The sequence below is a fragment of the Saccopteryx leptura genome, chromosome 1 (genome assembly GCF_036850995.1).
Source record: "Saccopteryx leptura isolate mSacLep1 chromosome 1, mSacLep1_pri_phased_curated, whole genome shotgun sequence".
Taxonomy (NCBI): Eukaryota; Metazoa; Chordata; class Mammalia; order Chiroptera; family Emballonuridae; genus Saccopteryx; species Saccopteryx leptura.
In genome coordinates, this window is record NC_089503.1 from 10,163,954 (window position 1) to 10,187,403 (window position 23,450).

General features: G+C 51.8%; 2 protein-coding genes and 1 pseudogene across 5 annotated transcripts; all 3 read left to right on the plus strand.

Annotated features, from left to right (window-relative positions):
• Positions 1-8: 8 nt before the first annotated feature.
• On the plus strand, positions 9-9,170 carry MTA2 (metastasis associated 1 family member 2). Its single transcript, XM_066360473.1, has 18 exons — positions 9-652; positions 1,335-1,402; positions 1,757-1,850; positions 3,409-3,526; positions 3,651-3,714; positions 3,886-4,003; positions 4,292-4,394; positions 4,581-4,680; positions 4,850-5,038; positions 5,142-5,216; positions 5,297-5,355; positions 5,513-5,610; positions 5,742-5,881; positions 6,146-6,374; positions 6,566-6,655; positions 7,767-7,885; positions 7,991-8,139; positions 8,350-9,170. The coding sequence occupies exons 1-18, from the start codon at positions 625-627 to the stop codon at positions 8,513-8,515; spliced, it is 2,007 nt and encodes a 668-aa protein (XP_066216570.1). The 5' UTR covers positions 9-624; the 3' UTR covers positions 8,516-9,170.
• LOC136390149 (U4 spliceosomal RNA) lies at positions 6,954-7,068 on the plus strand (annotated as a pseudogene).
• Positions 9,171-12,190: 3,020 nt separating the features above from the next.
• Positions 12,191-22,801, plus strand: TUT1 (terminal uridylyl transferase 1, U6 snRNA-specific). Of its 4 annotated transcripts, XM_066360508.1 has the most exons (10): positions 12,196-12,313; positions 12,420-12,684; positions 13,529-13,719; positions 15,390-15,708; positions 15,893-15,993; positions 19,213-19,682; positions 20,259-20,368; positions 20,833-20,943; positions 21,125-21,217; positions 21,606-22,801. In XM_066360508.1, exons 1-10 carry the CDS (start codon positions 12,251-12,253, stop codon positions 22,754-22,756), a joined length of 2,874 nt encoding a protein of 957 aa, XP_066216605.1. In that variant the 5' UTR covers positions 12,196-12,250; the 3' UTR covers positions 22,757-22,801. The 4 variants fall into 4 exon arrangements, with proteins under 4 accessions (XP_066216613.1, XP_066216618.1, XP_066216605.1 ...); XM_066360516.1 differs by lacking the exon at positions 12,420-12,684 and having other exon boundaries at positions 12,191-12,337; XM_066360521.1 differs by lacking the exon at positions 12,420-12,684 and having other exon boundaries at positions 12,191-12,313.
• Positions 22,802-23,450: the final 649 nt, after the last annotated feature.

A 23,450-nucleotide genomic window follows, 5' to 3' on the forward strand; every position in this document is an offset into this window, starting at 1 on the left:
AGGCAAAGCCGCCACCAAATAATCCCGCGAAACGCTCAGGCGCGCGCCTCTGGCCGGGCCGCAGGCGGAGCGGCAGGCGTGGCGAGCAGAGTGTTAAGCCCCGCTCGCCTCCCGCCCTCGGGGGAGGGGCGGAGCTGCGACGGAAATACCCGAGCGCCGGGCCGCGGGGGCCGGGGGCAGCCGAGCGGCTTCCGGAAGCGGCCGAGCTGCGGGGTCTCGCTCTCCGACCCGAGCCGAGCGCCGGGCCTTGTTCTCCCGGTCCGCCGAAGGGGTTCCGGAAGGAGGCGAAACCCGAGGCCGCCGGGGCCAACCTTCCCCGCCGCCGGCAGAGCCCAGCGTCTGCTAGCGCCCCGTGAGCGCGGGGGACTCCGGAGCCGTTCCGGAAGAAGCCGAGCGGGCCGGTGCCGGCCTCGGCGTCCCAGGCGTGAGGCGGTAGCGGCGGCGGCGACCGCGCGGGCCGGCATGAACCGCGACGGCTGAGGCGGCGGAGGTGCCGGCTGCTCGGCCCGACCGGGACTTACGCGAAACGCTAGCCCCGCACTCTGGGCTTCGCCCCGAGCCAAGCCCTGCCCCCCGAGCCTCCCGGAGCCCTTTGTGCGGCCGGAGGCGGCGGCGGGAACGGCCATGGCGGCCAACATGTACCGGGTGGGGGGTGAGTACTGGGTGCCAGGGCTGCGGGGCCCCGGGCGGGACCGGAGGGGCTTGGCCCCCGGCGGCGGCGTCCCGAGCGCGGACCGGAACCGGAACCGGGGGCACGGGATGCCAGGGTGCGGGGACGGGGACGCGACCGGACGCCGACGCTCCCGGAGAGGCTGGGGGCAGCCCCGACGGCACTGCCAGGGCTGCGTCTGAGGTCCGCCGCGTCGGGCAGCGGGGCTGGGGAAAGTGGTTCCGAGGGAACTGACGTGCCAGCGGGGGGCGCGAAGGGCCTGGGCGACCGCCCCCCACTTGCGGGGGAGCCACCGGGCTCTCTTGTCCCCAGGCGTTGTTGTGCGCGGCGCCTCGTAAAGGTGGGGGCCCTGCGTTAGAGCGAACAATTGCTTGCTTCGCTGCGCCTGGGGTGCAACCCCATCGCTGAGTTGGGGCTGCAGGGGAACTCCCTGCTTCTTTCTTCCTTAAAGCTCACTTTTTAGTGAAGGATCTAATTTTATAACTAGGTGGTCAGGGATTGGGGACTAGCCTTTATTTTCTCTTAGTCTCTCTACTTCCACTTTTCAGCGTCCTCTCTACCTGGACCCACATCACATCTCCTTTTGGCCCACCCAGGCCTTCTTTCTCTCCTCCCACCCGGGTACTTCTCTGATCTTCCCGGTTCTTCCCCACCCCTCCTACAGATTACGTCTATTTTGAGAACTCCTCCAGCAATCCTTACCTGGTTAGACGGATTGAGGAGCTCAACAAGGTGAGTGGCGCAGAGTCCCCCCCAACCCCCTTCCCTAAACTGGTCTCTTTCTTCTAACGTCTCTAACTTAGGGTGGAAGGGTGGGGGAGGACCTTATCCTAAGTACCCATTCATATTCATTCATTCATTTGTTGTATTCAGGAAAGACTATTGAGAGCTTAGTGGGAACTTTACTATATTCTATCTCTTGGGGGCTAAGGAAAGGGATTTGGAAGTCTGCCCTTAAGTGTTTCTCATTATTTATACTTTCTTGGGGTTTTCTACATTCCATAGAAACTTACTGACTGCTGTTAGCCTCTGTGAATTTCTACTTTTCAGTGACCAGGTTTCACTGCCCTGTTTTTCTCCTCTTAGACTGCAAATGGAAACGTGGAGGCAAAGGTTGTGTGCCTTTTCCGGAGAAGGGACATTTCTAGTAGCCTCAACAGTCTGGCTGACAGTAATGCCAGTGAGTGTCTCTGTATCCCCACCCTGTTCTCGAGCCCCCTTCCTCCTCCTCCCCAGGGTCTGAGGCCTGGGCATGTCTCTGCAGGTGTTTCCCCTGGTAGCATGCCCACGGCAAGGGTGTGAGTTTGGGGGTGGGAACTGCCTAGGTCTGTGGAGGGAGGCCTGTTTTTACACGTTGGGGTTGGAAGCAGGGTGGGGAGACCGTGGTGATAAGGAGAGCCAGAATATGGCTTGTGAGTGCGTCTATGTGAATGATGTGTTTCAAAGGTATGGTAGTATTTAAATAGGGGATGAGGAGGGGCTTTAGAGAAACAGGAACCTTGGGGAGACAGTATTGGGTATGTTGAGCCAGTGGCTGGTGACTGAAGGTCAAAGTGAAGAGGAACACATTGTATTTAGAAGTCTGCATGATAGGGAAGGAGACTTATTTTGTAATTACGAGGTGGTGAGAATACATTGAAGGGACAGAATAGGAAGCAGAAAAGTTTGCACTTTTTCCTCTTTCTCACCTCTCCTGTTTTCCCCTCTACTTCATTTTACATCTTTTCCTTTTTCCTTTCTTTCTCTTTATGCTTGTCTCCTTTCAAAAAATGTATGTCCTTCAATTTTCTTTAGTTTCTTTTTCCTTTCCTGCTTTGGCTTTCTTTCCCCTTCCTCTTGATACCCCTTTCTAAATTATTTTCATATTTCAGGTTGCTTTGGGCATGAAGGGGTTACTGAGAAGCTGAGCCTAACAAGTTTTTTTTGGTCCTTTGGGGTTTCCAGCCCCATCTAGCAGGAGCTGACCTTGGCCTTATCCAATCAGAAAGGGTGTGGGGGGTGTGGTCCCCCTTTCCTTAGCATAGGGTTTCCGGAGCACACAGGCGAGGGGTGGAGCCTGTTGTACCCCCCACCCCCCCTTTCCTTGTGGTTGGGAACAATGCACCAATGAGCCTGGGCCTGTAGCTCTTCTGCCCCCTCCCACTTTGGTTGGCGCCCAGCCAGGTTAACCCTTTCCACCAAGGTTTCAGGGCAAGTTGCAGCTCTTTGGGGAGGAAGGTGTTGGCACTGGTTTGAGAGATACTATCCTTGAAAGCCCCCCCAACAAACTTAATCAAGTGGAAAGTGAGGGCTAGTTATGAGTTGCATGTGATGTTTAAGAGCAAAGAGTCTCCTGAAATCTGAAAAGAGGAAGTGTAAACATAACCTTGTGCCATGCGTTTTCATCTTCCTGATGAGTTTCTGGACCTCAGGCTGGTATAGCAAGAAAGAGACAAGTGTGGTATTCTTGGTGGGCCTGGTGTGGGCAGATTTGGGCTTTATGAGTGATGCCTGGTATTGGCACCTACATTTCTGTGGCATTCTTTGTACTCTCAGCTCTTTCTAAGAGCATTAGTGGTGGACATTTGGGAGCATCTCTGGTGAGGGAGAGGGCTAAGCAAGAAAGCTGTTGGGGGAAGGGTATGAAGGCAGATGTCTGGGGAGTAGAAGAAAGACAGCTGAGACAGGAAATGTTTTCCCTGGGGTGGCTTCTTTATGCATTAGTTTCTGACTTGGTTTCTTCCTCCTTAATCTCCCAGGAGAGTTTGAGGAGGAATCAAAGCAGCCAGGGGTGTCGGAGCAGCAGCGACATCAGCTGAAGCACCGGGAGCTTTTCCTTTCTCGGCAGTTTGAGTCCTTACCAGCCACCCACATACGGTATGGGACAGTTAGGGCCCCTGTGGCCGGCGTGCATGTATTCAGAAGATGGAGGGGGGGTGTATGGGGGATGCTGGGGAGAGGGAATGAGGAGCTCACCCAGTCTTCTGACCTCTTTCCTTAGGGGAAAATGCAGTGTGACCCTCTTGAATGAGACAGATATCTTGAGCCAGTACCTGGAAAAGGAGGTGAGAAAGGTGTCGGGAGAAGAGGGAGGAAGTGGGTATTGTCCCAAGAGGCAAGAGGAAAGTAGGACTGATGAGGTACAGGTTGATAGCCTGCTTGTCTTGGGAACGCTGGGTACATTGTCAACTGCCTACGGGGACTAACTCTGCTTACCTTCTCTCTTCCATTCTCAGGACTGCTTTTTTTACTCACTGGTGTTTGACCCTGTGCAGAAGACACTTCTAGCTGATCAGGGGGAGATCCGAGTTGGTTGCAAATACCAAGCTGAGATCCCAGATCGCCTAGCAGAAGGTAAGCAGCAGGACAGACTGTATGGCTACTAGGTTATCTATCTTAGTTCTTGAGAATCATGTGCCTTGGGGTTGTGCAGTGCACAGGCGGCATGGCGCTGTGCTATGACTGACAGAATGTGACCTCAGGACCTGGAGGGGCAGATGGGCATACTTGGGGTGAGATGTCTGAGTTGAGGTGGCTGGTAGAATCCATTCGGGAGATGAGGAAGAACTAGGTACTGTTGTGAGCATCAAGACAACTCTTCTCCCTTCCCTCTCCTTGCTGATGCCATTGCCTGTTCCCCAGGAGAATCTGATAACCGGAACCAACAGAAGATGGAGATGAAAGTGTGGGACCCAGACAACCCTCTCACAGACCGGCAGATTGATCAGTTTCTCGTGGTGGCCCGGTGAGGGGTGGGTGGATGGGGAAGATGGGCTGGGGGAGGTGTGGATAGAGTTCTGAGTCCCATGCTTAGAGATGGACATTATTATCTTTTTAGCGTGGGTGTTGTTGACCTTTTTACACATCTGGTTTAGTTCCTCAGTCCACTTGTGTTTTCTTCTTTGTCTCCTGACTTCAATTTCTCTCTTAGAGCCGTGGGGACCTTCGCGAGAGCCCTAGATTGTAGCAGCTCCATTCGGCAGCCCAGCCTACATATGAGTGCAGCTGCTGCCTCCAGAGATATCACCCTGGTGAGCAGCAGTTGGTGGGTGGTTGGGCAGGCTGAGCTTTGTGGGGAACTGCAGAGCCTTGGGACGGAAGGGGTGGGGTCTCTAAGAGTGAGTGGGTTCATTTAAAAAGCAGCAGGGGAGCATGCTGAAGGTTTCTGGTCATCAATGTTGCCATCTCCCTTCCCTGTAGTTTCATGCAATGGACACATTGCAAAGGAACGGCTATGACCTGGCAAAGGCCATGTCGACCCTGGTGCCCCAGGGCGGCCCAGTGTTGTGCCGGGATGAGATGGAGGAATGGTCTGCCTCAGAGGCCATGCTATTTGAGGAGGCCCTGGAGAAGTATGGGAAGGATTTCAATGATATTCGCCAGGACTTTGTAAGTGGATGGGGCTAGGAGGAGAGGTGGAAGAGATGGCAGATGAGGGAACCAGGACCTGGGGCAGATGTGAGCTCATCCTTGTTCCCTCTGCCCTCCTTAGCTACCCTGGAAGTCACTTGCCAGCATAGTCCAGTTTTATTACATGTGGAAAACCACAGACCGCTATATTCAGCAGGTATGGTCCGGGCTGGGGAGGCTGGACCAGAGGCTTCGTGCCAAGATGCTCTGATCCTTCTCTTTCTTTCCTTCTTGCAGAAGCGATTGAAAGCTGCTGAAGCAGACAGCAAACTGAAACAAGTCTACATCCCCACCTAGTGAGTGTGATGGGAGGAGAGCCTCGCATGTTTCCTCTACTCCCCCAACCAGCGCTTTCCTCAGTGAGGAGGGCTGGGCAGGAAGCGGGGCCAGAGGGTTCTAGAGACAGGGTGGAAATAGCTTCTTTTCTTTTCTCCCCCTTCCTGCCCTTATTAGCACCAAGCCAAACCCTAACCAGATCATCTCTGTGGGCTCAAAACCTGGCATGAATGGGGCTGGATTCCAGAAGGGCCTGACTTGCGAGAGCTGCCACAGTGAGTTCCAGGGAGGGACAGGATGTTGGGGGCAGGTGAGAGGTCTGCTCTGACCCAAGAACCTGCCTAAGTGGCCTAAGTGGCTTGTCCCCCCCCCCCCCCCGACTTCCACCTCCTCTGTGCTCTTAAAGCCACACAGTCTGCTCAGTGGTACGCCTGGGGCCCACCCAACATGCAGTGCCGCCTCTGTGCTTCCTGTTGGATCTACTGGAAGAAGTATGGGGGACTGAAGACACCAACCCAGCTTGAGGGGGCTGCTCGGGGCACAACAGTAAGGACTGATGGGGGACAGAGAAGGGGAGGGCAGTAAACATACTGATGTGAACTTAGGTGAAGGCCAGAACACCCATCTCCATATATGGCGATGGTTTGGTGCTTGTAGGGGGGGGGAGGGTGGGCGAGGTGGTTTAAGAGCCAGGTAGGTCAGGATGGCAGGAGGGATCAGCCAGGAATAAATAGTCATCTTCAGAGAATGGAAGAAAGAAGGGAGCCTCGGTGTCTATCTGTGTTTTCCCTTTTTCCTGTGTCCTTCCAGGAGCCACACTCAAGGGGTCATTTGTCCAGACCTGAAGCCCAAAGTCTCTCCCCTTATACAACCAGCGCCAACCGGGCCAAGCTACTGGCTAAGAACAGGCAAACATTCCTGCTGCAGACCACAAAGCTGACCCGTCTTGCCAGACGCATGTGCAGGGACCTGTTACAGCCGAGGAGGGCTGCCCGACGACCCTATGCCCCTATCAATGCCAATGCCATCAAGGCAGAGTGTAAGCAGGAGTGCCGAGGCTAGTGGCCGGTTTGGGGTTGCCCTGGCCAGAGCCCAGTGTTTCTCTGGATGTCTCACGGCCGTAGAGAGAGTAGCCTACAGCGGTTTGTTAGGAAATGAGACATGTCTCCTGGCCCCGGAGGAGACCTGAACAGATAAGCTCCTTCAGGAACTGTAACCTTTGTTCTTCAGGCTCCATTCGACTTCCTAAGGCCGCCAAGACTCCACTGAAGATTCACCCTTTGGTGCGGCTGCCCCTGGCAACTATCGTCAAAGATCTGGGTATGGGATAGGGAACCAGACTGTGGATACAGGGTGTGGATAGGGTGGGGAACAAGTTATTAGGCTCTCAGCCTTTTACTGTCAAACTTCACTCCTCCTGCTTTTTTCTTTTCCGTTCAGCCCTCAGAGATAGTTTAACAAATTGTACTTTTGTAGGTTAATAATGTTTTCTCATGCCCCATCCAATATGACCATACTGATTTGACAATATCACACCCTGTGTGATTTTTGGAATATTACTTAAGCTTTTGGGGAGTCAAAATCTATATGGGGATTAAATTTTTTTAAAAACTTATTGAGCTTTGCGCAGTGGCAGTATCGTAGCCAATGAGGTTTATCCGAGGTGCGATTATTGCTAATTGTATTAAGTATTTAAAAAAAAAAAGATAAAAAAATTTTTATTGATATTAGTAAGAGAGGAGGAAGAGGGAGAGAGACAGAACATTGGTCTGTTCCTGTATGTGCCCTCGCCAAGGATTGAACTGGCAACCTCTTTGCTTTGGGATGATGCTCTAACCAAATGAGCTATCAGGGCAGGGCCACTATAGGGATTTTTTTTTGTATTTTTTTGTATTTTTCTGAAGCTGGAAATGGGGAGGCAGTCAGACAGACTCCCGCATGCGCCCAGCATGCCCACCAGGGGGCGATGCTCTGCCCATCTGGGCCATTGCTCTGTTGCATCCAGAGCCATTCTACCGCCTGAGGCAGAGGCCATAGAGCCATCCTCAGCGCCTGGGCCAGCTTTGCTCCAATGGAGCCTTGGCTGTGGGAGGGGAAGAGAGAGAGAGGAAAGAAAGGGGGAGGGGTGGAGAAGCAGATGGGCGCTTCTCCTGTGTGTCCTGGCCGGGAATCGAACCCAGGACTCCTGCACGCCAGGCCGACGCTCTACCACTGAGCCAACCGGCCAGGGCTCACTATAGGCATTTTTGATTGTGTGGGGGGGTCAGTGTCCCCACCCCTGTGTTCAGGGCTCAGTGGTACTGGTAACTGCTTGTCAGAGCCCTCCCCATCACTACTCTTAAGGATGCCCAGGGAAACTGCACAGAAAAAAGAAAGTATGAAAGTTCTTTAAATTTTCTTCTCTTTCCCTCTTTTTCTTTTTACCTGGCAGTGGCCCAGGCACCTCTGAAACCAAAAACACCTCGGGGTTCCAAGACACCGATCAACAGAAACCAGCTGACCCAGAACCGGGGACTGGGGGGCATTATGGTGAAACGGGCCTATGAAACTGTGAGTTGACAGACTGGAGTGGGCCACTCTGAGTTGGGTGGGCTTTGATTTCTGATAGGAGTCTGAGAGAGTCCCCTCTCATTGTGTTGCCCCATCCTTTACCAGATGGCAGGGGCAGGGGTTCCCTTCTCTGCCAATGGAAGGCCTCTGGCCTCAGGGATTCGCTCAAGCTCACAGCCAGCAGCCAAGCGTCAGAAACTAAACCCAGCTGATGCCCCCAATCCTGTGGTGTTTGTGGCCACAAAAGATACCAGGTAGGGAGCCCACTGTGGGCAGCGCTGAGAGGTAGACAGCTCAGGTTGGTGGGTATGGGAAGTGGGAGTATCTGAGCAAGACCAGCTCCAGGAGAGCTGGGCACAGGGTGGGGAGGCCAGAAAAGAATGGGACAGAATTGCAGTGTGGAATGTGGGGTTTCAACTTGAGGGTCTTACCCTTCTTGATTCCCCTCTTTCCTTCCTGGCCAGGGCCCTGCGGAAGGCTCTGACTCACCTGGAAATGCGGCGAGCTGCCCGCAGGCCCAACTTGCCCCTGAAGGTGAAACCACCGCTGATGGCAGTGAGGCCCCCAGTCTCTCTGCCTGTACCCTCGCATCCTGCCAGCACCAATGAGCCCATTGTCCTGGAAGACTGAACATCCGTGGGGAAGGGATATGGGCTGGAAGCTAGAGGATGGGTGCTAAGCTCACCCAAGTTCCCCTCTCTAGAATCAAGGGAGTGAGGAGTGAGTGAGAGGAAGGGAGCAAGTGTGTGCTCTTGGAGGGTTTGGGCGCCCTCTGGTGTCACCACTTCAAGGCTTGTCCCCTTCCCATGCTTCTCCGTGCCTGGGGATGGAAGGCTGACTGCAGGAACCTGGCCCATTGTGGGAACCTAGCCTGTTTTGGAGGGTAGGACCCACAGTTGTCTTGGACAGTTTTAGGGGGAGGGTTTTTTAATTTTTTAAAAATTTTACCTCCCTTTGTGAAAGGGGATGGGGGAGGGGAAGAGGAAACAGATATCAGGTGGTGGTGCCTGGTTGGGGGAGGGTACGTGCACTGCCATGACTGCCATGTCTTTTTTTTTTCTAATTGGGGATTTCTCTTCCTGTCCGGTGTCCGGACTCTCCTAAATAGATTAAGGCCCCTAAGCTGGCATCAGCCCCAGCCCATGCTCGCTCTTTCCTTCCCTCCCCTTGTCTCCTCCGCCTTTTGTATGCCAATTCTGAGAAATAAAAGAACTTTTGTCCATTTTTTAAACCTTGGATTCTGTAATTGGTTCTTATAGTAACAAATAAAAAGCTGTTTTCTTCAGCTCCTCCTGGCTCAGCAGTTCTCTGCCATGGGTGAGTGTGTGTGGGGGTAGGTATCTTCAGTTAGGAAAATAGAAGGACAAAGGATAATAAAAGTACAGATGAGGCTTGCCCTGGGAACAGCTTGATGAGATATGCAGCTTGGACAGGTGGCCTGCTCCTGCTAGCTTTCTTGTGGGACCCATACTGCTCCCTATGGTGCTGTGCTGGAGCACCATCTTGACCCAGATTTTTTTTTTTTTAAGTTTATTTTTATTTATTTATTTATTTTTTACAGGGACAGAGAGAGGGATAGATAGGAACAGACAGACAGAAATGGAGAGAGATGAGAAGCATCAATCATCAGTTTTTCATTGCGACACCTTAGTTGTTCATTGATGGCTTTCTCATATGTGCCTTGACCCGGGGCCTTCAGCAGACCGAGTAACTCCTTGCTGGAGCCAGCGACCTTGGGTCCAAGCTGGTGAACTTTTTGCTCAAGCCAGATGAGCCCGCGCTCAAGCTGGTGACCTCGGGGTCTCGAACCTGGGTCCTTCCGCATCCCAGTCTGATGCTCTATCCACTGCGCCACCGCCTGGTCAGGCTTGACCCAGATTTATTCAAAGCAGTTCTCTGGATGGAACTCCTCCAAAAGGGAGTAGTATGTGTGTGTGTGAAGATGCTTCTTCCTCTTTCCCCAACTCCTAGCTCCCCTCTGCCTTTTACTTTGGAATCCTGGGAGTTGCTAGAGAACAGGGTAAGACCTAATCCACCTGGAGGGAGTACTACAGGGCCTTACCACACTAGCTCGGGTATATCTGCCCTGCTGCTTCGTGGGTCCCCAGGGCCAGCCTCAGCCTTCATATCAGGGCCCACTCTAGTGCAGTTTCCTGCCTTTTTAGGTTTGAGAGACAGATTAGACACCCGAGCTAGGTCCAAAAGGAGAAGCCTCTTTCAACTGATGGTGGTTGGTGCCAATTCAGTGCCAACAGGAATCTCCAATTTGGGGTGTGATGAAGAAGCAAAGTTTTTTTAGTGCAAAACAGCTCAGTTGTGATAGCACAGCTGTGAAAACACCTGTGAGGCAGCCCCAGAGCCAGGTGGCTTCAGGGCCAGTCCCTTCTCTGCTAGACAGCTCTGCTCTTAGTTTAGTTCAGCCTGAGAAACAGCCTTCAGAGGAAAGGAAAAGTACACCCGTAAGAGTCTGGAGCTGGCATATAGGACAGAAGTCTCTGTTCCTTGTCCCTGATTGGTCAGTCTTCATGCAAATGAGGGCTCCAAGTCGTCAGAGTTTGATTGGTCCAAAAGGCAGTGTCCTGATTGGTTAGGAACTCCTTTATAAAGGCTGGCTCAGCTGGCAGAACAAGGTAGGCATGTTAGTGCAGGCTTCTCCCTTAAGTTAAATTTGTGTGAGAGGCCACTGTAGAAATGGCTACTAGGCTCTGTTTTTTATTTTTACGTATTTATTTATTTATTTTTTGTATTTTTCTGAAGCTGGAAACGGGGAGGTATTTATTGTTTGTATTTTTCTGAAGCTGGAAACGGGGTGGCAGTCAGACAGACTCCCGACTCCCCCATGCGTTCGACCGGGATCCACCCGGCACGCCCACCAGGGGGCGATGCTCTGTCCATCCGGGGCGTGGCTCTGTTGCGACCAGAGCCAGTCTAGCGCCTGAGGCAGAGGCCAAGGAGCCATCCCCAGCGCCCGGGCCATCTTTGCTCCAATGGAGCCTTGGCTGCGGGAGGGGAAGAGAGAGACAGAGAGGAAGGAGAGGGGGAGGGGTGGAGAAGCAGATAGGCACTTCTCCTGTGTGCCCTGGCCGGGAATCAAACCCGGAACTTCCGCACGCCAGGCCGACGCTCTACCACTGAGCCAGCTGGCCAAGGTCTTACGTATTTATTTTTGTAAGTTTTAATGGGTTCTTTTTTAAAAAAATTTGAGCCCAGTTAGCCACCAGGAGCTTTTCTTAGTAGGTGTCTTTTTTCTCAGGGTCTACACATCTTAGGAGAGAGATCAAGAAGTCTATTATGTTCTTGGGCCCTTCCTTTGGAGATGGGGAACAGACTCAGCAGTTGTGACTTGCTCAAGGTTACAGATTTTGAGACTCCTGCCTCAGGTCCACTGCTCCTTCCACAATCTACTGCTGTGAGCTGATAACCACAGCAAGAGCTGCTTAGCTCATCTGACAGTCCTCTGTAATATAGAGTTTATATCATTATCCCTGTCCCTAGGGTCTTCCCAGCTCCTTTACTCTCCTCCTCAGCTTACACGTATAGTGTCAAAATGAACTGACCACTATACTAGTCCGGGGAAAGCAGTGCTTTCCCCTCCAAATTTTACTCAGTTGCCACCATAGCAGTTTCTGCCGCATGCCTTTAAGTGGACTAGTGGCTCTGGCTCCCCGTGAGTGCTACCCGTTATTTTGGAAGGAAAGCTTGACTTATCTGAACTGCAGTGATCTGGCTGTGGCCTCTTGGAGTCCGGAACGTTATGGGTCGGGCAGAGCTCAACTAGGGCTAGGAAGCGATAGCAGAACACCGTTTGTGGGGAGGACCAAGGGCAGAGGGAGAGAGTAACAATAGCTCTTAGATTGGGAGTCCAGGGGTAGCCCTGGGCTTCGTGGAGCCTGCCCATTCTCCGTCTCTATTCGCTAGGTAAATACGGGGTTAAGGATACAGCGGCGCAGGTCTCTACTGTCCCTTGAAGGAACGCACTGCCTACCCGACACCAGCAGTAAGAAACGGCTGGCTGTCAACCCCGCGCCAGCCTTTGTGTCTGTTATGAATATTCACGACCTTTGGGCTAATCAGCGCCTGAATAGCTCAGAGCACACCAACAGGTTTACTGCATGCAGGTAAGAATCGTAGATAAGCAGCTTTTCCTAAAGCCCGTAAAGACTATAACACCTGCTGGAAACGGAACCCTAAATCAAAGGAACACGGTTTCCGGAGGCGTATGCCGGTAATTTGCCATTACGTCACTTCCTATTGTACTGGCGGAAGTTGCTTTCAAGAGCTTTGCGATTTAGGAGAATTTCGCTGGTGGCGGAAGTGGTTGTATTTGCCGGTACAGAGAAGTCGCGATGGCGGCTGTGGATTCGGATGTCGAGTCGCTGCCTCGTGGAGCTTTCCGCTGCTGCCTCTGCCACGTCACTACAGCCAACCGTAAGGGGTGGCTAGTGAGGAGGGGTGGGTGTGGGCTTTTTCGTCTTTGGGTCCTAGCGAAAGTTAGGGTTACAGGTCATTCCTTTTTCATTCCGCCCGTCCCAAGGGATTCGAGAGTGGGAAGTTCCACCACTTTACACCCTCCTTCTCAGTATCTGAAGTCTGCACGACGAAAATTTCGTTATTTTATTCCCTCTTCAACTGCCGTCTATTGGACATCTCCTTTGTGCCTGTACTCAGCTGTGCTCTGCGGTGGGAGAGAGGATTCAGAAATGAAGGAGCTCACCATCTAGAGTTGGAGACAATTTCAGTGGGGAGCTGTGGGATCACAGAGAAGGTAGTAATTAAGTCAGGGAAGCTCTACAGCGAAGGTGGGTAAAGTAGCGTAGCATGCATGGCTGGCTGGAAGGGTTTGGAAAAGTTAACATGGTCTTTGTATGACAGCACAGGGGCCTCAGTGAAACCGCAAGTGTCACTTTGAGGACCTGAATCACGATATTCCCTAAACAGGCTCCTCCATTCTTTCTTTTCTTTGTGAATGGCGCTACTGCTATGTCCAGTAGGGCTAGCCAGAAATCCAGGGTAGACTTCCCTGGCCCCACATGTACATTGATGACATCAAGCAGCTGACACAATGTAATAAAAATAATGGCAGCTAAACTTTTTTCTCATTTGCTATGTACCAGACCCTCAGCCAAGTGCCATATGTGGACAATACCTGTTTGTTAAGAACTTTAATATCTCGACTTGATATCTGAGGAACATGCACAGAGAGGTCAAGTTAGTTGCCCAAGATCTCAGCTTGCTAGAGCTGGGATTTGAACGGGGATAGTGTGGATTCATATCTTGCACTTGTACTCTTTATAACATACTCAGAGATGACTCATGGGAAATAGTCTAGGATCTTGATTTGGTTCTATATATGATTTGGATAAGTTACCTGTTAATTTTGTTACAACTTGTAGGTTTTGCTCTTCCTAGTGCTTATAGATGGATTAAGAAATACAGTGTAGTCACTTCTAGGAACCATTTAGAATGCACTACATGTAAAGACAGATGAACAGGAGAGGAAAGTAAAAGGAGCTTTAGTTTATTTGAAGTTCACAATTTTATGGCTTGGAAGCATTGGTAGGATTTAGGTATGTAGAGAGCAAAGTCAGGGGCAGGTTCACTGCAGAGTAACTTTGATGCTTTGTTTCATGTTTGTCTTTGCAGGACCCAGCCTAAATGCCCATTTAGGAGGCCGGAAGCACCGGCATCTGGTAGAACTACGAGCTGCTCGAAAGGCCCAGGGACTTCGAAGTGTATTTGTCAGTGGCTTTCCCCGGAATGTGGATTCTACTCAGCTCTCTGAGTACTTCCAGACATTTGGACCTGTGGCCAGTGTTGTCATGGATAAGGACAAGGTAAAACGAATGGCTCTGAGGGTAAATAATGAGTCACGTGTGCCACATACCAAATGGAATGAGAGAAACCAGGAGTCTGTTTTGGCTGCTTCCTAATGTGACTTGTCCATGGTAGACACCACAGTACTTGGACTGATCCAGCTTTGTGAATAACACCCAACTTGAATTTTCTCAGATCACAAGTATTAGTCACTGGGGGACTTGTTGATCATTTATTTATTCAGTTAATCTTTTATTTACCAAATATTTATTAACTCCTAACTTTGTACTCTGCACTGGGCTTAGAATTGCATTCTGAGTCTTGAGTAGGGTAGATGTGGTCCCTGCTTGCATGAAGCTTACAGTCTAGTGTGGAGAAAGTAGGCAGTTAGATGAGTAATTATGGTGAAATGGGTGCTTTATTTTATTTATTTATTTATTTTTTTCTGTATTTTTCTGAAGCCGGAAATGGGGAGAGACAGTCAGACAGACTCCCGTATGCGCCCAACCGGGATCCACCCGGCACGTCCACCAGGGGGCGACACTCTGCCCACCAGGAGGCGACGCTCTTCTCCTCCGGGGGGTCGCTCTGTTGTGACCAGAGCCACTCCAGCGCCTGGGGCAGAGGCCGAGGAGCCATCCCCAGCGCCCGGGCCATCTTCACTCCAGTGGAGCCTCAGCTGCGGGAGGGGAAGAGAGAGACAGAGAGGAAGGAGAGGTGGAGGGGTGGAGAAGCAGATGGGCGCTTTTCCTGTGTGCCCTGGCCGGGAATCGAACCCGGGACTTCTGCACACCAGGCCAACGCTCTACCACTGAGCCAACTGGCCAGGGCCGAAGTGGGTGCTTTAAAACCACATCATTGGGAGATTAATCCTAACCCCACAAAGGACTGGTTGATAAATCAGCTAGCAGTTTATTAAATTATAGTGAGGGGTACTGAGCTTATCTGGTCAGAACACCCTGATGCTTCTCTCTCCCTTCCCCCTTTCCTCTCTCTCAAAAAAAGTCTTAATTAAAGCAGGAAAAATGAGGGGATGCGTCATAGTATAACCAGTGAAATCATGTCATTGGGAAGAGTAGGGGACAAAGAGATAGGTAAAATGAGATTTTCAGAGGCCAACTGGGGTGAGAGTAACATGTATGGGATCTAAGTGAAGAAGAGAATTGCTTCTCTAAATATGTTCTCTGTTGTTCCAGAAATAGCGAGCAGATATTTCCAATTTATAGGGTGCTCCCCATTTTAAACTTTCTCACCCACTGTCAAACCACGTGTTTGGATTCTTTTTTTTCTTAATTTTTTAAATTTTTTTACAGAGACAGAGAGTTAGAGAGAGGGATAGACAGAGACAGACAGACAGGAACGAAGAGATGAGAAGCATCAATCATTAGTTTTTCGTTGTGCATTGTGACACCTTAGTTGTTCATTGATTGCTCTCTCACATGTGCCTTGACCGCGTGCCTTCAGCAGACCGAGCAACCCCTTGCTTGAGCCAGTGACCTTGGGTCCAAGCTGGAGAATTTTTGCTCAAACCAGATGAGCCCATGCTCAAGCTGGCGACCTCGGGGTCTCAAACCTGGGTCTTCCGCATCCCAGTCCAATGCTCTATCCACTGTGCCACTGGCCTGGTCAGGCCGTGTTTGGATTCTTGATTTCAAAACCCTCATCCCTGCCCCTGTTGTGATTTTTCCAGGGAGTGTTTGCCATCGTGGAGATGGGGGACGTGGGTGCCCGGGAAGCTGTTCTGTCACAGCCCCAGCATAGCCTGGCAGGACGTCGCCTGCGCGTCCGGCCACGAGAACAGAAAGAATTCCAGAGCCCGGCCTCCAAATCTCCCAAAGGAGCAGTCCCTGATGAGTGTCACCAGCTCATCACAGCACTGGCAGAGGCCCCAGACGTAGGGACACAAATGGTAAAGCTAGTGGGGCTGAGGGAGTTGTCCCAGGCTGAGCGGCAGCTTCGGAGCCTCGTGGTGGCCCTGATACAGGAGGTCTTCACAGAGTTCTTCCCTGGTGAGTAACCTCCCGCACTGTGTCTTAGCCCATCCTGTGCTTTCCGCCCCCATGTCTGCCTCCCCAGTGCTCCTGCAGCTCCAGAGGTTTATTTGGTTGCTCTTTGATCATCATGCCTCGCTATGTTCTTCCACCCCTTGGCCCCACAATGTCTCCTGACCTGTATTCTCTGCTCGGCACCCAGGCTGTGTGGTCCATCCTTTTGGCTCTTCCATAAATAGCTTTGACGTCCATGGCTGTGATCTTGACCTCTTCCTGGATCTGGGTGACTTGGAAGAGCTCCCGGTGAGTGACCTGGGAGGTAGTCAGTGGGGATGGTCATGTGACTCTGGGCAAGCACTTACCTCTTATGTCTTAGTTCCTCATCTGTTCAAAAAGGATAGTAGGCCCTGGCTGGTTGGCTCAGCAGTAGAGCGTCAGCCCGGCATGTGGAAGTCCCAGGTTCGATTCCCGGCCAGGGCACACAGGAGAAGTGCCCATCTGCTTCTCTACCCTTCCTCCCTCCTTTCTCTCTGTCTCTCTCTTCCCCTCCCGCAGCCTAAGGCTCCATTGGAGCAAAGCTGGCCAAGGTGCTGAGGACGGCTCCATGGCTTCCGCCTCATGTGCTAGAATGGCTCTGGTTGCAGCGGAGCAACGTCCCAGATGGGCAGAGCATCACCCCTGGTGGGCATGCTGGGTGGATCCCTGTTGGTGCATGCTGGTGCGGGAGTCTGTTTGTCTGCCCCCCTCTACACTTCGTAAAAATACACACACACAAAAAGATAATAGAACCTACCTGAAAAGGTTATTATAATTTGAGAAATGTGAATATGGCCGTGTATAGGATAATGAATTGACATGCAGATGGCATTTGTAGCAGGATTTCCAAATGGCTTGTATAATCTTATTTTGAAAAAAAAATATGGGCCCTGGGCAATTGGCTCTGCCGTAGAGCATTGGCCTGCTGTGTGGAAGTCCCAGTTTCAATTCCCAATCGGCACACAGGAGAAGTGACCATATACTTCTCCCCCACCCCTTGCTCTTTTTCTCTCTTCCCCTGCTACAGCCATGGCTCAAATGGTTTGAGCAAAGTTGGCCCCAGGTGCTGAGGATGGCTCATTGGACTCGCCTCAGGCACTAAAATAGCTCTGTTGCTGCCCTGGCCGGTTGGCTCAGCGGTAGAGCGTCGGCCTAGCGTGCGGAGGACCCGGGTTTGATTCCCGGCCAGGGCACACAGGAGAAGCGCCCATTTGCTTCTCCACCCCTCCGCCGCGCTTTCCTCTCTGTCTCTCTCTTCCCCTCCCGCAGCCAAGGCTCCATTGGAGCAAAGATGGCCCGGGCGCTGGGGATGGCTCTGTGGCCTCTGCCTCAGGCGCTGGAGTGGCTCTGGTCGCAACATGGCGACGCCCAGGATGGGCAGAGCATCGCCCCCTGGTGGGCAGAGCGTTGCCCCTGGTGGGCGTGCCGGGTGGATCCCGGTCGGGCGCATGCGGGAGTCTGTCTGACTGTCTCTCCCTGTTTCCAAGCTTCAGAAAAATGAAAAAAGAAAAGAAAAAAAAATAGCTCTGTTGCTGAGCAGCGGCCCCAGATAGGCAGAGCATTGCCCAGTAGGGGGCTTGCTGGGTAGATCCTGGTCAGGGCACATGCAGGAGTCTGTCTTTGCCTCCCTGTCTCTCACTTAATTAAAAAAAAAATGTAATAGGGCATACAATAAGGTAATTTTGGGGTTATGGTTTTATTTTTATTTTAAAGATTTTATTTATTCACTTTTTTAGAGAGAGCAAGAGAGAAAAGGGGGGAGCAGGAAGCATCAACTCCCATATGTGCCTTGACCAGGCAAGCCTGGGGTTTTGAACTGGTGACCTCAGCGTTCTAGGTTGACTAGGTTGACGCTTTATCCACTACACCACCATAGGTCAGGCAGTTATGTTTTCTGCTTATCTATATTTTTTAACATCTAATATATACATTCTGCTTTTGCAAAATTATTATTATTTTTATTGATTGGTTTTAGAGAGAGAAGAAAGAGAGAGAGAGAGAGAAACATTAATTTGTTGTTCCACTGATCTGTGTATTCAATGGTTGGTCTTGGCCTGACCTGTGGTGGCGCAGTGGATAAAGCGTCGACCTGGAAATGCTGAGGTCGCCGGTTCGGAACCCTGGGCTTGCCTGGTCAAGGCACATATGGGAGTTGATGCTTCCAGCTCCTCCTCCCTTCTCTCTCTCTGTCTCTCCTCTCTCTCTCTCTCTCTCTCTGTCTGTCTCTCCCTCTCCTCTCTAAAAAATGAATAAAAAAAAAATGGTTGGTCTTTTTTTTTTACAGAGACAGAGAGAGAGAGTAAGAGAGAGGGATAGACAGGGACAGACAGACAGGAACGGAGAGATGAGAAGCATCAATCATTAGTTTTTCGTTGCGCGTTGCAACACATTAGTTGTTCATTGATTGCTTTCTCCTATGTGCCTTGACTGTGGGCCTTCAGCAGACCGAGTAACCCCTTGCTCGAGCCAGCGACCTTGGGTCCAAGCTGGTGAACTTTTTATTTTGCTCAAACCAGATGAGCTCGCGTTCAAGCTGGCAACCTTGGAGTCTCGAACCTGGGTTCTCGGCATCCCAGTCCGATGCTCTATCCACTGCGCCACCGCCTGGTCAGGCCAATGGTTGGTTCTTGTATGTGTCCTGATTGGGAATCGAACCTGTGACCTCAGTGCACTGGGATGACGCTTTATCCACTGAGCCACTCAGCTAGGGCCAGGTTATTATTATTATTATTTTAATGTTTATTTTATTGATTTAGAGAGAAGGGAGAGACAGGAACATCAATCTGTTCCTATATGTGCCCTGACTGGGGATCAAATTGGCAACCACTGCACTTTGGGATAACTCTCTAACCAACTGAACTATCTGGCCAGGGGTGGTTTATTATTTTATTTTATTTTTATTTTTTGTGATAGAGGGATAAACAGACAGGAAGGGAGAGAGAGGAGAAGCATCAATTCTTCATTGTGGCATCTTAGTTTATTGATTGCTTTCTCATATGTGCCTTGACCCCAGGGCTATAGCAGAGTTAGTGACCCCTTGCTCAAGCCAGTAACCTTGGGCTCAAGCCAGTGACCTTGGGCTTCATGCCAGTGACCCTTTTGAACTCAAGCCAGTGACCAGGGGGTTATGTCTATGATCTCATGCTCAAGCCTGCAACCCTGCGCTCAAGCTGGTGAGCCTGTGCTCAAGCTGATGAGCTCACACTCAAGCTGGTGACCTCGAAGTTTTGAACCTGGGTCCTCTGTGTCCCAGTCTGACACTCTATCCACTGTGCCACCGCCTGGTCAGGCTAAAATAAATTTTTTTAAATGGTTATTTTTAATTTTTAAAAAGTATTATGAGAATTAAAGGAGTAATATATATAAAGGCTTTGGAATGGGGTCTGGCACATAATAAGCAGTAAGCCATAGGCGTGTCTGGGACTGGAATATTCCTGGTTAGGGGACAGCGGGAGAGGAATTCAATCGGTTCACTTTCATCCGCAGCCAGTCCCAAAGACTCCAGAGTCCCCATCCTTGGATTCAGCTCTTGCGTCCCCACTGGATCCTCAAGCCCTGGCTGTCACCCCAGCTTCCCCTCCAGACTCACAGCCTCCAGCCTCTCCCCAAGACTTGGAAGCCCTGGACTTTGAAATCTCTTCCTCCTCCCTGGCACCCCGGACTCCGGACTCGGCTTTGGCCTCTGAGACCCTGGCCTCTCCCCAGTCTCTGCCTCCAGCCTCCCCGCTGCAGGAAGACCAGGGAGAGGGGAACCTGGGGAAGGCTTTGGAACTGGCAGAGGCACTGAAGGGGGAGAAAACAGAGCAGGGAGCCATGCTTGAGTTGGTGGGATCCATTCTTCGGGGCTGTGTCCCTGGAGTGTACCGAGTCCAAACTGTGCCCTCTGCCCGTCGCCCTGTGGTCAAGTTCTGCCATCGGCCTTCAGGTCTCCATGGTGACGTCTCCCTCAGTAACCGGTACCTTTGTTTAGGGGGGTGGTTGGGGAAGGCCAACTGAGCATTCTGGGGTGGCTGAGGCGGGAGCCCCGCTGTGGGGAGCTCCTGTACGTGCTGAGCCTCGAGGTTACTTCGCTGGGTCCTGTTCTGTCTGCCACCCATCTCCTGTTTGGCTTTCATTTCGGTGTTCGTTGGAATACAATTTTTCAGGGATTTAAAAAGAGTTTCATGGTTGAATAAGTTTGGGAAGTGCTAAGTTAAATGTAAACAGGTGTCTGCCTTCCCTCCTTCTCCTCTACTTCCTCTTTCTCTTCCTCCTTCCCTCTATTCTTTCCTCCTTTTCTTCCTCCCTTCCTGTCTTTGTTTCTTTGCATACTAAAGGTTCTGAGCAATCTTATAATGACACACTCCGTGGACGTCTGAGATGGGTGTATAGGATGCAGTGTTCTTTGTATACCCTCTCACGAGGCCAGTATGTCAGCGAACACTTTGGAAAGCCTCTCTTGGCTTTATTCCTGGCTCCCCTTACACAAATGTGGGGGTGATAGGTCTCCAAAGGGTTCCTGAGCCAACATCCCTGTCTTTTCTTTGTCCCAGGCTTGCCCTCCATAACTCCCGCTTCCTGAGTCTCTGCTCTGAGCTGGATGGGCGAGTGCGGCCCCTTGTGTACACCCTTCGCTGCTGGGCTCAGGGTCGAGGACTGTCAGGTGAGAGGCAGGACAGACCTGGGCTGAGCTGGTGTTGGGGCAAAGGAGAAGGGAGGCAGGTACTATACCAGCATTGAGAAAAACCACCAGGAGGGGATCAGAAGCACTTTTTTTACAGAGACAGAGGGATAGATAGAGACAGACAGATAGGAACGGAGAGAGATGAGAAGCGTCAATCATCAGTTTTTTCGTTGTGGCACTTTAGTTGTTCATTGATTGCTTTCTCATATGTGCCTTGATTGGGGGGCTACAGCAGACTGAGTAACCCCTTGCTCAAGCCAGCAACCTTGGGTCCAAGCTGGTGAACTTTTTATTTTGCTCAAACCAGATTAGCCCACGCTCAAGCTGGCGACCTCGGGGTCTTGAACCTGGGTCCTCCGCATCCCAGTGTGACGCTCTATCCACTGCACCACCGCCTGGTCAGGCAGAAGCCCTTCTAATTTAACAATTTATTATTTACCCAGGGAGTGGCCCCCTTCTCAATAACTACGCCCTGACCTTGCTCGTGATCTATTTCCTTCAGACCAGGGACCCTCCTGTATTGCCCACTGTGTCCCAGCTCACCCAGAAAGCAGGTACAGTAGCCCGGCCTTTACCCTCTCTATTTCATTAGCTTCATTTCCCCTTTATCTGGTATAGACACACCAAGCTCCCCTGGGACTGCAATCTTAGCTATCGCCCCTATTTCTACCCTTCACCCTCCCTGCCCCCCAACCTCCAGCTTCCAGGCTGACCCTCACCTTTTCACTTTCACAGGTGAGGGCGAGCAGGTAGAGGTAGATGGCTGGGACTGTAGTTTCCCCAGGGATGCCTCAAGACTGGAGCCTAGCACCAATAAGGAGCCTTTGAGTGAGTTTGGGGATTAATAAAAGATGTTTATCATAGCAGTAGGTAACATATATCTCATGGGTACTATGTGCTGGGCATGGTTCTAACAGCAGCCTTGGGGGACAGCTAGTGTTGTTATTGTCATTTCGCAGATGGAGAAACCATGCCTTGGGGTATGCAGTGGCCTGCCCAGGGTTACACTGTTAGCAAGGGGAAGGCATAGCACTGGGGGAGGACGTTGCCAGGGGCACATGGGGCTGGCTTTTTGTTTACAGGGATCAGAGAGACCTGGCTTCTGGCACATGTTCTGAGCCCCTTGGAAGGGAAAAGGAAAGTCCTGCTAAGAGAATGGCTCTGGTTCAGGGCCTCAGTTCTGAGCTCTAAGTAGCCCCTTTTCCTCCTCCTCCAGGTTCCCTGCTAGCCCAGTTCTTCTCCTGCGTCTCTGGCTGGGATCTTCGTGGCTCCCTGCTATCCTTGAGGGAGGGCCAGTCACTGCCTGTGTCTGGGGGCCTGCCTTCTCATCTCTGGGAGGGTCTGCGTCTCGGCCCCATGAACCTCCAGGACCCTTTCGACCTGAGTCACAATGTGGCAGCCAACGTCACCAGCCGGGTAGCTGGGCGGCTACAGAACTGCTGCCGAGCAGCAGCCAATTACTGCCGAAGCCTCCAGTACCAGCAGCGTTCCTCCCGGGGTCGGGACTGGGGGCTCATTCCCCTTCTGCAGCCCAGCTCCCCTAGCTCCCTGCTGTCCGCAACACCCATCCCCTTACCGCCCGCACCCTTCACCCAGCTCACTGCTGCTCTGGCCCAGGTGTTAAGGGAAGCATTGGGGTGCCATATAGAACAGGGTACCAAGAGACTGCGGTCAGAGGGAAGTGGAACTGGGGATTCTCCCTGTGGAGGGTCATGCAAAAGATTGAAACTAGATGGACAGAGTAAGAGCCCTGAAGAGGAGGAGCAGGAGCAGCAGGGATGTGCAGGGGACCGTGGTGAGGATGGGGTGGAAGAAATGGTTATAGAGGTAGGAGAGACAGTGCAGGACTGGGCCATGTGGAGCCCTGGGCAGCCAGGGGAGCCTCCCCAGGTGACTGCAAAGCATCTGGCCATTGGAGAGGAGGAGCAGTCAGGCCATGTGGTTCTGGCGGAGCTGGCCCCCAAAGGACCTCAGGCAGCCCAAGAAGGGCCCCACGTTGAGCCAGGGAAGGGGACGTCACCCTCATCAGTGAGCTGGCGCTGTGCTTTGCGGCACCGAGTGTGGCAGGGGCGGCGGCGTGCCCGGAGACGCTTGCAGCAGCAAACCAAGGAAGGTGGTGGAGGTGGTGCTGGCACAGGAGTGGAGTGGTTGGCGACGGAGGCTCGGGTGACCCAGGAACTGAGAGCATTGAGCAGTGCTAAACAGAGGCTAGAGGCTGAGCCACTCCTGACCTTTGTGGCATCTGCCTCCCAGGCCAACCAGACTCTCACTGTGACCCCACTCCAGGATTCCGAAGGCCTGTTCCCTGATCTCCATCATTTCTTACAGGTTTTCCTCCCTCAAGCGCTTCGAAATCTCCTTAAGTGAAGACAGGAACCCTAAAGGGCAATAAAGCTGCTAGTTTAATAAACACTATAGTTTCCTCTCGTTTCCACCTGGTGACAGTCCTCCTTCCACCCAGAACTTCCCCTCCCCAGACCTTAATACAGCCGCCTCAGGTGCCTTCTCTGGCCGTCCAGAAATAGATCTCAGCCTGTTTCTCTTACCATTCATCGCAACTTGCAAGGAGTGGCTAGGACCGTTTGTGTCTGGTACGTGCAGCCCACTCTAGTAGAGTTCTGGGATGATGGAGTGCTGCGTGGAGGTACCAGGCAGTACCTGTGAGAGAAAACACGTTTGCCTCCACTTTTACCTTGCAGATTTATGAATGGCGACTGGGCCTGAAACTTGGGTTCAGGGTTTTTCATACATTCTCTCACTTTGAATTCATCCTGTTCTAAAAAGGTTTTCAGACCTGATTATGGGTAAAGGGCAACCTATCAGTTCGTCAGCCCCTTCAAGGTGACAGATGAAGAGAAAGGGCTGTTCTTAAGACCCTCTGTTGCAGGCCTGCGGACTAGTGCCCTTCTCATAGGAACAACATCTCGAAGCCACAAGGCAGAAAACCTCAGTTTAACAAGGGGTTTCAGACTGGGCTCCGATTAGACATCCTTTAAAAAAAACCCAGAGCGGTCACAAGGAATTCGGCACACTGCCACTTCCACGCTCTTCTATCACACAA

Bases quoted from the DNA above. Each gene is read 5' to 3' on its own strand.
- MTA2 (XM_066360473.1), top strand. From the start codon at position 625: ATGGCGGCCAACATGTACCGGGTGGGGG. The intron at 653-1,334 runs GTGAGTACTGGG...CCCCTCCTACAG, and splicing joins CAACATGTACCGGGTGGGGG to ATTACGTCTATTTTGAGAAC. The intron at 5,356-5,512 runs GTGAGTGTGATG...TGCCCTTATTAG, and splicing joins CAAGTCTACATCCCCACCTA to CACCAAGCCAAACCCTAACC.
- TUT1 (XM_066360508.1), top strand. From the start codon at position 12,251: ATGTCGAGTCGCTGCCTCGTGGAGCTTTCCGCTGCTGCCTCTGCCACG. The intron at 13,720-15,389 runs GTAAAACGAATG...TGATTTTTCCAG, and splicing joins TTGTCATGGATAAGGACAAG to GGAGTGTTTGCCATCGTGGA. The intron at 21,218-21,605 runs GTGAGTTTGGGG...CTCCTCCTCCAG, and splicing joins CACCAATAAGGAGCCTTTGA to GTTCCCTGCTAGCCCAGTTC.